Here is an 18,911-nt window from a genome sequence, read left to right as displayed (position 1 = left end):
TACTATTGAACACAAAATAATAGTGTTTGTGAAGTCCTAAATATTAACCTTTTCTGAGATACTTTATTTTAAAGTAATTACATGTTTTGCTTTCATAAAACTATATTCTTTTTCATTTTCCTTTTTTTTTTTTTTTTGAGATGGAGTCTTGCTCTGTCACCAGGCTGGAGTGCAGTGGCACAATCTCGGGTCAGTGCAACCTCTGCCTCTTGGGTTCAAGAGATTCTCCTGCCTCAGCCTCCCGAGATGCTGGGACTACAGGTGCGTGCCACCATGCCCAGCTAAGTTTTGTATTTTTAGTAGAGACGGGGTTTCACCACGTTGGCCAGGATGGTCTCGATCCCTTGACCTCGTGATCCACCCGCCTTGGCCTCCCAAAGTGCTGGGATTACAGGCGTGAGCCACCGCGCCCGGCCAAAACTGTATTCTTTATGATAGTTTCAGTCTTCTTGCTCCCATGTCTCATTTTCTTTACAAATGGTCACCGGATTCAAGTCTTTCTTGTGATATGGAAGACCTTTATCTTAGAATGTTTAACTTTTTCAAATACTTCGTAACAAGCCACAAAATTTTAACGGCATTTAATCTTTGCACCAACAAAACCTCTATTAAAAACAAAAGCAATATATGGTAATATTTTACTTTATGTATTATTGATGATAAATGAACATTAATAATTACATAGTGACTCATGTCATCATGAAATACTACATTTAAATAGGGAATTGGCAATAACATTCTAATGGAAGGCTTGTAAAATATAGCCACTAAACTAATCTGATAGAGATATTTTTCAATTAAAAAAGTATTCTATACCCGATAGAAAATTGGCTGTTTATTTAGAAGCACAGTTCACGTTAGATGTTTCTAGATTGAATAAAGCGTTTCAATTATCAACTGGTTCCCCTTTTGTAAGTCTTAGGGGAATGAGCTATGTCAGCTCTATGAGCAAGACACTGTTTCAGCTGTACTGAAAGTTGTTGAAATGAGTTGATTTCGTTAGAATAAGGATGTTTCAGTCATGTGCTAGAAACTTTGTTGTCACATACGTATAAGTCAGGGGTGTCCCTGGACTTTAGCTTCTGTGGACTCTCAGCTTCCCCAGACTTTCGGCTTCCCCAGATTAAAAGAATTGTCTTGGGCCACACACAAAATACCCGAACACTAATGATAGCTGATGAGCCAAAAAAAAAAAAAAAATTGCGAAAAAAATCTCATGTTTTAAGAAAGTTTACAAATTTGTGTTGGGCCGCATTCAAAGTCGTCCTGGGCCGCATGTGGCCTGTGGGCTGTGGGTTGGAGAAGTTTGATATAAACTGCCCATCTTTGGAGTCAACAAACATGAAAAAAAAAACCACCTCAAAAGAGTGAAGACGTTGACATGTTAGGTGTGGCACCCTTTTGTGTTGTGCCCCCTCAACCCCAGGATCAGACAGCCCTGTAGTACAGCTGTCATCGAGAACCACTGGGCTGGACACCTTGAGCGCCTGTCCTTTCTAAAGCTCTAGCATTTAGTTACTATTTCGCCTCAGAGCTCTTCAGGGTGCAAAGTTGTTTTTCCTTTACGATAGCATCACTGCTGCCGTCGGCTCAGCAGTACTTCTTGGCTGGGGCTCTGGGCCCTTCATCCACCAGCTCCTCGTTCCCTTTTGTGCCCTGACACGCATGCCTCTCCAACACATTGCTCACTTTTCCCCAGCAAGACTTTTTTCCTTTTTTGAGGCCATTTATTTCTTATACAAGTAACTTGTTTTAGAAAATCTAGGCCGGGTGTGGTGACCCACTCCTGTAATCCTAGCACTTCAGCAGGCCAAGGCGGGTGGATCGCTTGAACCCGGGAGTTCAAGACCAGCCTGGACAACATGGCAAGACCCCATCTCTACAAAAATTACAAAAATTAGCTGGGCGTGTTGGCGCATGCCTGTAGTCCCACCTACTTGAGAGGCTGAGGTGGGAGGATTGCTCAAGCTTGGGAGGTTGAGACTACAGTGAGCCGTGATCATACCACTGTACTCTGGACTGGGCAATGGGAATGAGACCATTTCTCAAAAAAAAAAAAAGAAAAAATCTAGATGCACAAAAAAGAAGAAATGAAAATCACCTGCAGTCTCATCACTCAGTGAACTCACAGCCGACAGTTATTACATTTCCATGTGGACTTTTATTTGCAGGGTGCTGTATGAGTGTAGTGTATAATTTTGACATAAATGCCATTCTTGTGCATATTTTGTGATCCCTTCTTCATTTGCTAGATGAGCATGTCTTTGTTTGAATAAATACACTCTTGCAATGTTTAGATGTGGTTCATCATGTTTCCAGCCCGAAGTACTTTAGTTGGATATGTAAGTACCAAACAAGTTTCACTAATCCACTCAGATCAGGCCACCATCTAGAACAATGCCCAGCACACAGTAGGTGCTCAACAAGCATTTGTCGAATGAATCTTTTTGCCCTGGTCACTGTAACAAAAGAAGGTTAAAATGATGGGCCTTTATTGCCACAGCCAAGTGTTAATCCCAGCTCTGCCACTTTGCTTTGTCATTGTGAACAAGTGACTTAATCTCTTTGGGGTTTTCCTCAGTAGCAGTAAAAGTGGTACCTGCCTCACAGGGTGCCTAAGATCCCGTGCATAGGAGCCTCAGTGCAGAGCTGGTCTGCGGTCGGCTCGCCACAGTGGCAGCTGTGAGTGTCACATCTGCATCCCAGACTACTGCAGCTGAGGCCTGCACACTTGTGTCCCTCCCACTCCCCTGCTTGCAGGGCCTTTTTTCTTGGGGATGTCTTGGAATTCCCCAGCTCCTGTTTCTGCCTTTATCCCAGCCTGAAAAGCAAGGAATCAGAAATTCTGAAAATTGTTCTCACCTTGCTCTTTCAGTTCCACTGCTGTGCTGGATTTATGGAGCACCTGCTGTGTACAGAACGTAGTCCAAGGCACGGCAGGGAGTGGGAAGGAGCAGCACAGAAAGACTCATTCTCCTAACAAATGTCAGTGGCACAATGCCTGCAGGGCCACTTTGCTTAATTCCCAAAGGACTCACAAATGGGAGAACAAGATAATCCACGGAATAGAAAAATGGTAAAGGGTCTGCACAGGCGCTCACTGAGAAGGAAATACCAGTGGCCCTTCACTCATGAATAGGCGATCAAGCCCAGACCTAATTAAAGAAATGCCGATCTAAATAAGAAGATAGCATATTTAGAAAATTCTTTTTACTTTATCGTAAAATAAAGCACAGATGCAGAAAACCACACAAGCAAATTCATAGCTTAATGAATTGTTCTAAGGCAAACACCTTCTAGCACCTAGGAGGGGGAGGGGTTTTCCCCTCTCCCAAGTGACAGGCGGATGTATCTGGAACTGGGGGTGGGGGCAGGGAAGGTGACTGTTTTTGATGAACTCCAGCTCATCCTTCGAGACCGAACTCAGGATCCCCTTTTTCTGGGAACCTCCCCTGGCCCTCTAGTCTGAGAGCAGTGCTTTTCAGATGGTGTCGTAACTGCCTGTTAACTTCATCTGTGACTCTGTAGCTCTCCTCCCTCCACCATGCTGCACACACCCCTTGCCCTCCCTTAGGCTCTGGGGGCCCAGGCCGTGCCATTCTTATTCTTTGTATCTCTAGTACTTTACACAGCACTTGGTGAATGTGAGTGCTCAATAACTATTTGTTGAATGGATGGAAGGATATTGTATACGATCAGGCATCGCTTAATGACAGGCACATTCTGAGAAATGCATTGTTAGGTGTTTTCTTGTTGTGTGAACATCATAGAGTGTGTGTTTACAGAAACCGTCATGGTCCAGCCTGATGGTCTAGCCTGCCGCTCCTGGGCTACAGACCTGTACAGCACGTGACTATAAGGGAATACTGCAGGCAGTGGTAACACAGTGTTAAATATTGGTGTATCTAAACATAGAAAAGATACCATAAAAATACAGTATTATAATTTTGTGGGACCACAGACATCTTTGTGGTCCATCACTGACAGAAACACCCGTGTCTGGCCCATGACTGCATTTCATTTAAAAGCCACAGCCATTCAAGAACTATGTAAACAGCACCACCTATGGGTAGACAATTTTAACACCACATTTTACACTGGAAGATGAGACTTGAGCATCTTTTTACTGAAAAAAAATGTTTCACTCTTCAAGCCATGGGGTCGTTTATGTTTTAATAAATTTCAAAATGATAAGTGCTGATATTCTTCATATTGTTTTAGTTTTGAGACTGTTAGGTGAGGAGTCTGGAAATACAAAGCTTTTTGCAGTGAAAGGAGGAGGAAGAGGGAAGCCATATTAATTAATAACACATGTTGGACGCATTGTAACATATCTTATTTAATCGTGCCAATAACCTGTTCCTCACAGTGGTTTTACTCCCATTTTTACATTAAGGAGATTAAGCTGGTGGAGGTGAAGCCCCTCACCCAAGCCCTAGAGCACAGATGCAGCTAGCCTCAAAATCTGTGCTCCTTCCACCATGGAAGTATTGGTTGGAAGTATTGGTTGGAAATGTCTATGAAGCAGTCGCTTTTGTCTCCAATAAAGTCTCCAGCAACTTCTAAACATTTTGAATAGATGGTTCTTAAATGACCCTATTTCTAATAAAAATCTGCTTAAGGACAATTTTTATAGAGTCATTATTTCCATGGTGGAGTATTCTGACTTCCAGCAGGAACTTTATCTCATCACATGAAGTCATTTTTAAAAGCAGTCATGTGGCTGAGCCCAGTGGCTCACACCTGGAATCTCAGCACTTGGGGAGGCCAAGAGAGGCAGATCATTTGAGCCCAGGAGTTTGACACCAGCCTGGACAACATGGTGGAACCCTGTCTCTACAAAAAATCTAAACATTAGCCGAGTTTGGTGGCATATGCCTGTAGTCCCAGATACTTGGGAGGCTGAGGTGAGAGGATGGCTTGAGCCCAGGAGGCGGAGGTTGCAGTGAGCCGAGATCACACCACTGCACTCCAGCCTGTGCAACAGAGCCAGACCCTCTCTCAAACAAAAAGAAGTCATGTTATTCCAAGAGCCAAAGTTGTTCTGGATGAAAAAATTGTAGGGAAATCACATGTTTAACTTTGGAATGGACTCCTCCTCTGTCAAGCCTTATTAATCATTTTCAAAAGCAAGTATCTCTGCTCAAACAGCACGTGGCTCCTATTAGTTCCACTCTGATCCTAGTTGCCCAAGACTTCTTACACACGTCACCACGTGTCGAAGACCTGCAAGATCTGGCCCCAGAGCCCCCTTTCAGGAACATGGGGTTAGGTTAGTTAATGTAGATGAAAGAGATAAGAGCAGATCCCCGCAGAGCAGAGGCACAGTGAGTATCTGTTGAGTTGCAGCCCGGACACGTCGTCCACTGGACTCTCCTCCTTGTAAATGCCAGTCTATGGTGCAGCAAATAGGAGCTTTATCAGATGAGTAAAAACCAACCACTCTTAGACCATCCATGTGCCCAAAGTCCACAGTGAACACATTCAGGGATTTGGACTTAGACGTACGTGTTCACAGCTGCCTCTGCAGTGTTGACTGCACTGCTGTCTGTTGGTGTGAGCCTCCCAGCTCAGACTGCACTGCTGTCTGTTGGTGTGAGTTTTTCCTTGGGGCAGATGTCTAGTGTTCTCCTGCCGTCTCACCATACAGCTGCTGGTCTGGTGAAGATTCAAATGTACCTCATCCTCCGTGAGTCTCCACGACTGCTTATATCTTATATCAGCTCTCGAAACATTCATCTCAAGGGAGCATACAGCCTAGCTCTTTCAGCAAATCTCCTTCTTAAAAGCAATAAGAACTGAGCTGGAGTTCGTCTTGGAGATATTGGCCACAACTTAACACCAGAATAGCCAAGCGCTGAGAGTTTGTTCACCGGAGGGGAAATCTTTTCTCTCCTCTGGGCTTAGTTCTGTCATGGGCTTCAGGGGCAGGTGCAGGACATCTTGATTGACTCCATGCTGGGCAAGGGATGAATGAAGCCTCATTCTGCACCTGGTGCTCCTTCACCCTTCCTAGGACAGGACTGGGCATTCTCCCCACCCCCACCATGGAACCACACCCCAGCTGTTGAGGGGATGTTAAGTCACCCACTTAATTTTTTCCATCGAGCTCACATCAAGAAATGGGGAATCAGAGATGAATTACATAACACCTTGAGAAGCAATCGTCTCCCACTCCAAGTGAATTCACCGCCCAAGCATGTTTCAAAATAGTGCTGGGTCTGAAGGACCCACTCTCAATTTGAGTGGCTGTGCGTTCTGGAAAGATGCACTTTCTGCATACGGCTCCCATCAACAGACTTTGTTGAGAAGCCACAGTGGCTTTAATGTTCTCTTCTGGTTATCACGGCACATCTGTGGGTTTGCCTTTCTATCAGTTGTTCAGAAGATTCGTCATCATTTTATGGATTTATATTCTAAGATTTGCATGCATGAGTGAAATTACCTCCTCCCAGGCTTGCCTTTTAGGAAAGGTAGTGGTGCATTGGCAGGAGTAATGGGTTCTAAACAAATATGCTGAGTTTTTTCAATAAAAACTCAACTTTCCAAAATAATAATATGTAGCAGTAGTATATTTTCTAAATACAGCATACCACAAAGTGATACGTTGCTTAGAGCACGATTTAAAGAAATGGAAGCATTTTAGTACCAGCTGATACCTCTCTCAATGACCTTAGTTGTTAACATTCCTGCTACCTAATCTGTTAATAGAAATCTTTCATTCTTCCTCTTACAGTTCTTCAGTATCGAAGGTCCATGAGCTTCCCTGTATGAAAAGTTAAGATTCCCTTGCAGATTTTCTCTTTGTAGGAAGAACATAGTTCATAATTGCTTTATTCAGTCTCTAGGGCAAGTTCTGAATTTCTCATTTCTGTGTTCATAGCTTTTGCATCATTCTACTTTTGTGATCAAAGTCATGATAAAAAAATAGTTTTCCTGTCTTTTGATTCCATACCTGGCTTCCCTTTGATTATGTTTTGGTAATTAGATTTGCCCCATAGTCTTTTGTCAGCTTTCCTTCTGTCCTCACCTCCTTCTGCCTGTAATCTAATCATATATGTGAAATTCGGAGTCAAGATTTCTTCTGCTTCTGCTTAGCACACAGAAAATGACAAGAATGTCACTCCCACCCTAAAAATGAGAACAATTCAGGTATCTACAATATCATAGCTATTTTAAGGCCACCATGGAGCTGAGGACAGAAAGTAGTATAATGAACTGAAATGTTATTGAAAAGTGGCAAGCCCATCTGAGGAGGGACAGGCCCCACAACTGCTTTTGTCTTTGGCAGAGCAGCAGTGAGAAAAGGGGAGCCCTCTTAGATGGGAGTAGGAAAACACCTGGGGCTGTAGAATTGGGAAAGGCTGAGTGTGGACTGGCAGGAGGGTTCAGAGTCCCCGGGGGCTCTGGGCACACGAGAACCCTCCCCCTGCTCACACGCACTCTGCTTTTCCCCAGACTTCAGTGAGTGTGCGTGGTGGATTGGGAGCCAGACAGGCAGCTGAGAGAGACCCACTGAGGCAGAGGCATGCCAGGAGGAAAGCCAAGAGATGTTCTCCACGTTCAGGGCCTTGAACTAAGTGCCAGGCAGCAGCTGGCCACCCCCGAAGGAAGGATGAGGAGAGCTGAGAGAGAGCCCTTTGAGGGGTGGGTGTGTAGTGAGGTCTGGGGACCTGGAGGATGGAGAGAAACTCCATCTGCACACCAAGCCCCACACCAGGTTCTTGGCAGCAGCTGTGTGTGCCCTGGGGAGAGGCAGGATTGCTGAGAGCCGACCCCACCACCACCCACCAGGCACAGATCCTTGGGGCCTGCTGAAGGCTGAAGACGGAGAACCAAGAGGAATTCCACAGGAGCTCCAGGCCTCACACCAGGGCAGCTGCTGTCTATTGTCCAAGGCCCTGGGAATATAGCCATGAACAGAAAGATCCCTGCCCCTGTGGAATTGCCTCCTGGTGGGAGAAACAAAATGAAGGCAGGGGGCAAATAAGTGCTATAGAGAAAAATAAAGCAGGAGGGGCGGGGGGTGTGGCGAGCAGGGCCTGAGGAGGGTTTCAGTATGGAGCAGGGAACATGAAGCCGTACACACGGCTAAAGCAGTGGCCTGAGAGTGGCTGACTTCGGGGTGGATGGTCCAGGAGGGCCCATAAGCCAGCGCCTGACACGGAGCCTGCTGGGCCAGGCTCCCAGAACAGCAGGGAATATAGTGAAGGGGGATGAGCTTGGAAGAATACAGGGGTCAGGTGGAGATTGAATAGGGCCTTGTAGGCCAATGTAAGACCCAGGCTTTTAGGTTCAAAGGCTGTGCCATGCCTTTATAGTAGTATTTTCAAACCACAGTTTAGAGTTTAGGAAACTAAGCCTATAGCTTATAAAACTACTTAAAACACATTTGAACAGAGTAAACCACTTTTAAAGCATCAGGAAAGTAGTAGGCTCTACCACCCCACCCCATGTGCTACGTGAAATTATCTGGAAATCAAGAATATTAATATAGAATATACTTACTGCATCATGGGGTTAAGGATAGTTTTTATTCCTGGTGTTTTTCATTGTGTTTCAAGTCAAAAATTGAGGAGTAATATTAGGAATATATCTGCTCAAGTTTTTGTTTTAAATACACACACACACAAAATGCGTATATGCTCCTAGCAGCATTTAAGGCACTATGGTGAAACCAGTGCACCCCTTGACTCCCGTTTATTTCCTGTGTCGTCTTCTGTATCTTAAAGCAGGCAGAAGTCAGGGAAGCTAAGCGGTGCAAAGCATGAACTTTGGAGACAAAGTTGAGGTCACAGGGTCACCCCCTTCCCTGAGCTCTCTGGGTCTCCCTGTCCCTGTCGGGAATGGAGACGGTGCCATCTCCCCAAAGGTGGTATCATGGGAGGGGTGCCCCTGGCAGAAAGTAGTGGGTCTGCAGTGGCGGCCGCCTCTCCTTCTACCCCCAGGGTCCCCTCGTGGAAGTTTCTCCTGTGAGGTGCTTGCTCCTAGGGATGTCCAGTCTGTCTGCGGCTGTCTATCCTTGAATGCTTCCTGGGTTTGGTTTCCCAAGTGCTGTCATGGGGTGGTCTCACCTGCTCATGGTGGGTGCCCAGGGTGACTGAAGTCAGCAGGGGTGTCCCTACCTCTCCAAAGAGATGGCTGAGTTGGAGGGCACCACACCCTGGTGTTCCCCCCTCCTCTTTCTACTTTATGCTCACCCGCTTGTCTTCCTAGAGCAGCCATCTGCTTAGCAGGTGAGCTCTAAAAGGCCCCACCAAAAGATCTTTTGTCAGGAATTTGCTAGTTTTAAGTTCTTTAAATCTCTCAGAAGAGTGTGGGGAATAAAAACAACCATTCTTACACATTTAGACAGGGTCATTCCCTTCTTGATTAACCACATTTTTTTCCTCCCCAAAACACTTATTTGCACTCATAAAAAGCACAACTTTGGTGATAAAGTTAGGATTGCAATCTCTTGCACCTATGAGATTGTTTGTGATTGTTTATGTGTGTTACTTTTTGCAGTAAAATTGGTTGTGTTTTTCTTATTAACATGTATAACTTATGCAGCATTTGTGTGGCAGACTACTGCAGCCATAGCTTTGGGGTCTGAAGTGAATGATATTAAACAGCCACAGCGCCCTTTAAAAACTGTTTTTGGTTTATTTTCACAGCAAACCCAAGGAGCCTGTATTCAGTGCAGGTAAGTCTGATTTAATTTTTGTATGGGAACCCCTCACTCACTTTCTCAGAACTCAAGGGACAGAAAAGAAGTAGCCAGCTTCAGGGGCCAGCCTTGAACACACAGGAGCTTTGGTTTGTACAGACCAGATGGAGTGCTGTCAGCTTTGTACCTGGGGGTTGAATGGCTCAGATAGTGACAGCGAGACTGCCTTTAAACAGTCATAAAGAGCAAACGCTTCACCTACCCTGTCCAAAACCAATGTAAGACATGCCAGTAAGGAGGAGAGTGGAATGCCACCACCTATGCCATGATGGAATTTCTAGATTAAAAGGTGTCTGTTGCCTTGGTTATTCCTTCCTTACTAACTGGATTCTGTTATCAACATTTGCATTTCTCTTAGGGGAAAGTTTCTTATGCATCAAGTTATATAACTGTCTAAAAGTAGCTTTTCTTTTTCTGCCTATGATCTCCTAAACTGCAAACTAATAGTTCATGTATATCTTTCCATATATCTTTTTTAACACCTTTTGTAATAAGGTAGATGCTGTTGTCTAGCATCTTAACCTTATTTAGAAATGCATTTAAAATGCAAAAAATGGACAAATATGTAATTGATTAAATACATTCATTTGATTTTAATTGTTCTAGTTTTTTTCTTAAGTTCAGAATTAAAACATAAAAGTCAAAGTTTTGTATTTATCAGCATGTGCTTTAGTGTTCATTTCATTTTCAGGAAGCATGAAATTACTCACTGAAAATGTAATTGCTGTAAGCTCGCAGGGCCACATCGTGAGCGCACTTGCCAGGATCCCTGAACCGTGTCCAGATTTTAAGACTGGGGGGCAGGTCAGGTGTTGGCCTGCGGGCTAGTGAGGGCTCCGGGCTCTGGGGCAGGCAGGCCAGCCACACTTGCAGTACTCCACCGTCTCTTTATCTAGCCCTTCTGTCTCTGTCTCCGAAATCACAAGGGAAACGCCGGGTGACACACTGCAAAGGTAGGCAGCATTTCTGAAACCTCATAGCTCTCTGAGCAAAGCTGTTACCCAGGCTACAGAAACCTTTTTCATACAGGCAAACAGATGCTCTCCTTGTATGAAAATGTTTTTGTGTTGCAAACCACTTCGATTCATTTTAAGTTAAACGCATCCCTGAGCATTTACTCGGATGGGCTTTAATAAGTGGCTGTAATTTGGATCCCAATTGGTTATTGGCTGACTGCAGGAATTTTTTTTTTCATCTATATAAACCTTAAGAGAGCTATAGGGCCACCCCTGGATGTCCCACTGTTTGACTTGGTATCATGCACTGCTGCTGGCCTCTTCCCACTAGCGCCTTTGGGTTTGGTGGCGTGTGTGCTGTTATCCTAACCTGCCTGGAACAAACACTGCTTTCCCTGGCTGCATTTTGATTTTAGATGTAGCCTGTCTGAATCACCAGTACAAAACAGTGCCAAGGCTAACTTCAGTGCTTTTTTTGCCTAGTTCAGTAAGTTAAAATTGTGCAGTAAGTAAGCTCAGTCCTAAGGATTCTTAATCATCATATACCTGTGATAGACTCAGGTGGATATTTCATAGACATTGGTTATATACATCCACACTGTGCTTTTTTTATGTGTTGTGGAAATAGCATTATATTGTCTTTATTCCTAACCTACATTCTGCGAGCTTTCCGGCAGGACTGATTCTCTTACAAAGAGGGCTGCTAGAATCCCTTTTCATTTAGCTGTCAACACCAGTCTCCTGCCCCTCTTTTCAAGAATGTCAATCTTTTGGGTGCTTTTAGATTCTTTGGTTGTGGTAGCCACACAGCCCCTGATGAGCTTATATTTGGGTGAGGTTTAAGGAAGGGAAGAAGCTTCAGAAGAGAACAGCATGAGCGGTGGCACAGACAGGACAGGGTGTAGAGGGGGGCAAAGAGACACGCCTGGCCCCAGAGGAGAATCCCTGTGGGTGGCTGTGGCAGATAAGGTCCTGTGCGGTGAGAGCCTGGCAGGGCATTTAGACCTGCTGGATCCAGCAAGGAAGAGAGCAGGTGAAGAAATTTACGTGGAGGAAGGGCTCCATAAAACCTGGTTTGGGCCTTGGTGGGTTTGGCAGCAGTGTGTAAACTGACCCAGGAGAGCCATAAGAGAGCCTGTGGTGATGGGGCCCCAGTGCACCTGGGGAAGTTGGCACCAGCGTGGGAAACATTATAAGGGGAGGATCCATGGGACGCAGTGGCTGGCACACATAGGCAGGGATGATCGCGTTCATGACTCTCACTCAACGTCAGTCTTAATACGCAGTGTGAAGAGTGTGTCACGTGCATGCATTTAAGACCTGAAACGCATGCACACAATAACATGAAACTGGGGTGCCCTCTTGATTTTTAAGTAATATTGCATGTGGCATTGTTTGAAAATCCGTAAGAATAAGACTTATAAAACTAACTTGTACTATAATTATTTCCTAACTGTTCCTCGCCAATTTCCTCCCTGCGGGTGCTTTTTCTGTTGAGTTGTATACAGGTATCCCTGGTTCCAACTGCCCAATTTAAATACCATTAAAACCAGGTCCTTTGATCTGCGATGAAATTTCAGAATTCAGCGAGTTCTGAATCTGAATGGAATTCACCAGGAGCGGAGCTCACGAGACATTTTCTTTGCCCTTATCATATCCTGAGAACTCCAGTCAGAACACCCCAAGATGTTCTTTTTGAGGTCTAGGAGTCACCCCGTGTCGATACATTATTGATATTTACTTTTGTCCTTATAATTTATTGAAATATTAAAAGTTATTTTATATTAAAAGTTATTTTATTAAAAGTTATGTTCGTTCTAGAGAGTTTTGCATCCTGATTTCTCTCTCTAATGGGTCTTTTGTTCTTTTGTTTTCCATTTCTAGATTTTCTTTGAGCATTTTCCTTTTTGCATTGCATGCACTTCTGCTGATTTTGTGTTCTTTACACTTGAAAGAATTGTTCAATTAAAAGATACATAAAGATATATTTTTACATTGCAATATAACAAATCCATTTAAATATTGAAAAGTATTTGTGAATTTGGATATTGAGATTGTGTATACATTGAACTCAAAAACTTTTAAGTGGATTTCTTGTGTTAGTTGAATTTTGGGGGTGGTGTTTTTTGCCCTCCTGATGATAAAAGAAAGTAAGCAGTAAAATCTCATGGAAAATCGTTGTTGGAATCAAGTTCCTTCCTGCCTTTTACAATTTCGTAGGTATCTCATGTACTTAAGTAAACAGAATACCAAAAGCAAACAAGATGCAAACTTTTGTTTCAAACTGTTTACTTTTATGTTACTTTTTTCCCTAGGATATCAATTAGAAATGACAGAAGGGTAAAAGTTTCTCTTGTACACTGAAAGGCTAGAGAGGATAAAGCATTTGTTTTCAGGTACGCTGGGCACTGAGGTATCTTACTGACATCTTTGTTCTTTTTGTAGAAGAAGGCTATGTAAAAATGTTTCTTCGTGGACGCCCTGTTACCATGTACATGCCCAAAGATCAAGTGGATTCTTACAGCTTGGAAGCAAAAGTAGAACTTCCAACCAAGAGACTCAAGCTGGAATGGGTGTATCCTTTATTCATGGATTAGGTCTCACATGAAGTTATCAGTCAATCAATGCTTGATGTTAACTGTAGAAATTCATAAAACTTAAGTTCTCATAAGCTTTTAAAAAACAAAACGTTTTACTGTTACTTTTGAAAACTTAATGTAACAAAATTGACCATATGTTACAGACCTACAGAGTTCTAACAAAGTAGGAGCTTCATAAGAGCTGCTTAGTATCAGGAGAACCAGCTTATCATTCCTGAATGAAATAGCTGTGGTTCTGGCTCAAATACATATTCATTATTTTCCTGAAAAGAAAATATGAAGATGTTATATGATTGTATGAGTGATTTTTTTCTTTGTCAGGAGAAAATGAATCACCAGTTTCTGGTCCGAATTTTATTCTTTCCAAAAGAATGACAGTAGTAGTTAGAAGTATATAAAGAAGCGAACGGTGAAAATAATCAAGAATGGGTAAAATTTTAGATTCTAATGAGAACTGATTTTTCGTTTTAAGAGATAGAGTCTCCCTATGTTGCCCAAGCTGTTCTTGAACTCCTGGACTCAAGCAATCTGCTTCTCTCAGCTTCCCAAAGTGCTGGGATTATAGGTGTGAGCCACCACGCCTGGCCAAAAGCCAATTATTTTTAACAGGAGCTATCATATACTTAGTCAACTCTTCAGGGACAGATAGAAAACTAGGCGTTCTCTATATTTATAAGGAAACAACAGTGACAATGCAAGAAAGTATTGTCCTTGTGATTAAGGAAATGGGAGTATCCAAAATTGAAACTAAACCATATTGGCAAAAAAGTTTTTAAACCCAAAGAAAGAGGGGTACCCTGAAAGGAGGACTAGCATTCTCCCCTTAAACCAAGTATGGACTTGGCCAGCCTTAGGAGCCCAACTTCAAGTGTGACCTTGACTGAAGGGATGATAGAAAAATATGAATACCAAAGTACTGAATGAAGGGAGTCAAGTGAATGACATAAATGAAATTGACGTGTCATGTAGCTATCATCCTACTTTAAAAAAAAAAAAAAAAGGTAGCTACAGTGATGCACCCCTGTAGTCCCAGCTGTACAAGAGGCTTAGGTGGAAGGATCCAGGAGTTCGGGTCCAGCCTTGGTAACATGGCAAGTCTCTGTCTCAAAAATACATATATTCATATCAATCAAAAGACTCCCCAAAAATCTAGGCCACAAAAATCTGAATCAACCATATAACTAACATTCTTGAAACAGAGGTGCTGGCAGCTTCATGGCATGAGATTTGGAAAAGTGAGCTTCCAGGGGAAAAAACAACTGAAAGATAAGAAAATAGAAACTTGAAAAAGGTGAATTAAATGTTGATTATTTTTCCATTTATTTCCATTTTCTTATTACTTTAGAGGAAGCCTGCAGAGACCACCTTTCAGTCTATGCAGATTTTAAGGCAAAAAATATATATATTTTTTTCACCCTCAAATATTTATTGAGCACCTGTTTAATGCCAAGCCTGGAACACAAATTATAAGATGTTGGTTTAAATTGAAGCTATTGTGACTTCATTTAGAATAATTACTATTTGAGATTATGGAATCATATTCTTTAGAAATTTTTAAAAATTACCACCTGTACCTAAATTTCTCCCCCAAAATACTTTTTTTTTTTAGATTCAAATGTCATAGGCATTTACCTGCACCTGTTTTGGAATCTATTTTGATACATGAAATTGAAGTGCTTCAGCTCATCTTTAAGTCAGTAGTGGTTTATTAAACAGTTATATCACATCTGGAAAACATTATTCAAAACATTTATTCAGCCTACTTCATGTTCATATTTTAGAAGATGTAAAGCAATGAAATTTGCTCTAAATAAATAGCATTTTTTTGGCCATTATTTGGCATCTTGCCAGGTTACTTTTTACATCCAAGTTCAAGTGATATTTTGTTCTCAAAATAAAATAATTTTCAAGGTTTGGAAGTATAATGTGAAAATTTTAGCAGGGATTCTTATCCCAAAGGATCTGAGGGGCCTGATTTTTTTTTTTTTTTTTACCTTTTATGTATGTTTGTGTGCACGTGTGTGTGTCATTTGTACCCTTTCTAAGTACTTTTACCATGTTTAAAAAAGGAATTTTTTAGTAAAAATTTAGCTCATAGATTACAGTAAAAAAAAATAATAATAATTGACTCAATAGCTTTCTAAAAATAAAACCAAATCCTTGTAAAAATATGTATTCACATTACATCAATGACTGTTTCCAACTTTACTGCATGCCTTTTGGGGATCACATGTATTTGTCACCGAATATTTGCAATTTAATGTTATTTAAATTAGTGACGCTGATGGTAATAGTTATATGGTATTTTATTGCCTGTGCCTGTTGAATAAAGCTGATGTTTTATCAGCTCTTAAAGGGAAAAAAAATTTTGTCTTGACATCCACAAAGCTATGGGTACAGGGGTCGAGACTGCCGTAACAACCTGTACTTGCTTCCGACGGGAGAGACCGTCTACTTCATCGCGTCCGTGGTGGTGTTATACAACGTGGAGGAGCAACTGCAGAGGCATTACGCTGGCCACAACGATGACGTGAAGTGGTAAGTCCTAAAACAGGTCATTCCTGCTACTCGGAAGGCCGAGGTGGGAGGATCACTTGAGGCGAGGAGTTCCAGACCATCCTGGGCAACAGTGAAACCCTGTCGCTAAAATAAATAAATAAATAAATGTGATTCCTGTTGCACAGGTGGAAATAGCATTAGCAGAACACGGTGAGTATTGGGACATAACCAAAGAGAAGGAAGAGGGTCTGAGGAAGTGAGGTCTTTGGGAGAGCTCTTCTGTGTGGTCTCCTTGTGGTCCGCTCACTACTGCGCTCCATGAGACACCTCTCATGTTTAGTTTTCCAGCCTCACCAACGCATGAGCTTCACGGACCGCATTGTCTCAACAAAGAGCGCCACCTCTTTGGAGGCCGTCTTAACACATCATGTGTTAAAGGCTTCTAATTTGGGTCTTTATTTTTTGATAAACATAAAGACGTGTTGCCTCATGTTTGTGGCTGAGTCGGCTCTTCCCATAATTCATTTATAGCTTTTGGTAGGCATTTTGCATATCTTGGAAGGATGGATGCGTGAAGAGATGGATTTATATATTTGTATTTGTCCTGGTTCCTTGGTCAGTGATAAAAATCCTGTTCACGAAAGATGGTATCTTTCCTATTTATGTACTCGACATGACTTTTTAATAAAGATTGTAGACTAATGTAGTGGTTCTGAGATTGAAATGGTATTTTCCTAGCAGAGGATGCTTTTTCCTTAAGTTTGAAAATTCTTAAGAAGAAATAAGGGAATTAAGATGAAATGAATTAGGCACTAGTTGTCTAACGTCGTGGTGCTCAGAGAATTTGTCATGAGTCTGTAAGAAGTTAGGCATTATATATTTCTTATATTTAAATTTTTGACTAGACTATATTTGAGCAAGGGAAAAGTAAAACTTACCGGCAACATGTAGATGTTTTATAAATATCCTTTTCTTAGCCTAGCAGTTCATCCTGATCGGATCACGATAGCAACAGGACAAGTCGCAGGCACATCGAAGGATGGAAAAGTGAGTTACGTTACCTTTTCATTGTTTCATAATGAACTGGTAACACAAAGTCATTTTTAGAAAACATTGTGCTGCTGAGTAAGGCTGCTTAGATAAAATTATGGTATCTGAAAACTTCTGAACTCCTCACTAGAATTTTTTATTGTAAATTAGAAGACTTATTGTGTGGCAGGGTGTGGTGGCTCACGCCTGTAATCCCAGCACTTTGGGAGGCCAAGGCGGGCTGGATCTCTTGAGGTCAGAAGTTTGAGACCAGCCTAGCCAACATAGTGAAACCCGTCTCTACTAAAAATACAAAAATTAGCCAGGTGTGGTGGCACGTGCCTGTAGTCTCAGCTACTCCGGAGGCTGAAGCAGGAGAATCACTTGAACCCGGGAGGCGGAGGTTGCAGTGAGCCAAGATCATGCCACTGCACTCCATCCTGGGTGACAGAGAGAGACTAAGTCTCAAAAAAAAAAAAAAAAGACTGACCGTGACCTTAAAATTCCCTGGAGCTCATCTTAATTTCATCAGATTTTTAAATAGCATTGTTCTGAATAAAGAATTCACTAATTCTTAAAATGTTTATTTATATGATAAGTATTAAAAATATGAAGGTAAACATTTAATAAAGTTAAAATTATAATAATAATTTGAATGTACAACATTTTGCCAAATTTCAGCCACCCTCTGCCCTGTCCTGTGAATGTCGTTTAACAGTCGTGACTTTAACCCATGGAGTTTGTGTCTGTGTGCAGTCACAAAAGCTACTAGGAAGTTTTTAGCACAGATTTTGCAAGCACTTCAGCAAGACTTTAATTTGCATTTTAAGGCGTTAGAGAGGGAGCTTGTAGCTTTTTTGATATCTACTTTTATATAGCTTGTTATTGCATAATATTTTATCTGAAACTAATTTCTTTAAGTACACACATTTTATCAACATGTTTTCATCCAGAAAAAATGAATACTACCATATTTCAGAAAATATTTTAGTAACATTGGATTTTAAATATTAATCTTATGCTATTTTCCATTAATTTTTTTTTTTTTTCTTGAGACAGGGTCTCACTCTGTCGCCCAGGCTGGAATGCAGTGGCATAGTCATGGGTCATTGCCACCTCTGCCCCCCAGGCTCAAGTGATCCTCCCACCTCAGCCTCCTGAGTAGCTGGGAGTAGAGGCACACACCACCTTGCCCGGTTAATTTTTGTATTTTTTGTAGAGACAGCGTTTCACCACATTGCCCAGGCTGGTCTCAGACTCCTGGGCTCAAGCGATCTGCCCACCTCAGCCTCCCAAAGTACTGGGATTACTGGCGTGAACCACTGCACCTGACCTCCATTAATATTTTATACTCGTAAAGAGTTAACAGAAATAATGGAAATCAGACCACTATTATATAAATAAATTCACTTAAATTGAATGGGTCTTTCAATCCTTTTTTTTTTTAATGTTAAATGGCTTTGAAAAATTCTTTGAAATTAGTGGTAAGCCGTTTGTTCCTCCCTCTAGTGGCTTAAAAGTATATTTCAGTTTCTGGCATTGAAATTGAATCGGCACTTTAGAACCAGAGAAAAGTGTTATAGCTATCTTTCGGTTTACCCATAGAGAAATCCAGAGGGGCCTAGTGAATGCCCGCGGACACCCAGCTACTTAGAGATTAGACTGAACTAGAACCTGGTTCACCCAACGCCTGCCTAATGTTTCTACTAGGTCCAAGGCCAGCACCCTTTCTTACTGATAAATCTACTGGTTGCTCGATGATGCTTTCTTCTATTAAGGAAGAGAAAAATTAGCGTAAATAACCTAGGAACACAGTTGAGAGGATTTTAAACCAATTATAACAATTCTAAATCTTATTTGTACATAATTGATGCCTGTTTTGCCCAAGAATGTTAAGCTTTTTTTTTTTTTTTTTTTTTGAGACAGAGTTTCGCTCTTGTTGCGCAGGCTGGAGTGGTGCAGTGGTGCAATCTTGGCTCACTGCAACCTCCACCTCCCAGGTTCAAGCAATTCTCCTGCCTCAGTCTCCCAAGTAGCTGGGATTACAGGCATGCGCCACCATGCCCGGCTAATTTTTTGTATTTTGTAGAGACAGGGTTTCACCATGTTTGTCAGGCT

General features: G+C 42.0%; 1 protein-coding gene across 3 annotated transcripts in view; it reads left to right on the top strand.

The window, feature by feature from the left end:
* EML1 (EMAP like 1) overlaps positions 1-18,911 on the top strand; it is a 152,934-nt gene that overhangs the window by 92,789 nt on the left and 41,234 nt on the right. For all 3 annotated transcript variants that reach the window (XM_055288175.2, XM_055288174.2, XM_055288176.2), the window contains 4 exons: positions 9,657-9,685; positions 13,111-13,240; positions 15,654-15,803; positions 16,742-16,811. In XM_055288175.2, coding sequence (XP_055144150.1) covers positions 9,657-9,685; positions 13,111-13,240; positions 15,654-15,803; positions 16,742-16,811 — 379 coding nt within the window. The remainder of the gene's footprint in view (positions 1-9,656; positions 9,686-13,110; positions 13,241-15,653; positions 15,804-16,741; positions 16,812-18,911) is intronic.

Source organism: Symphalangus syndactylus, chromosome 8, assembly GCF_028878055.3.
Source record: "Symphalangus syndactylus isolate Jambi chromosome 8, NHGRI_mSymSyn1-v2.1_pri, whole genome shotgun sequence".
Taxonomy (NCBI): Eukaryota; Metazoa; Chordata; class Mammalia; order Primates; family Hylobatidae; genus Symphalangus; species Symphalangus syndactylus.
Note: the sequence above shows the minus strand (reverse complement) of the source record. Positions and strands in the feature narration are given on the sequence as shown.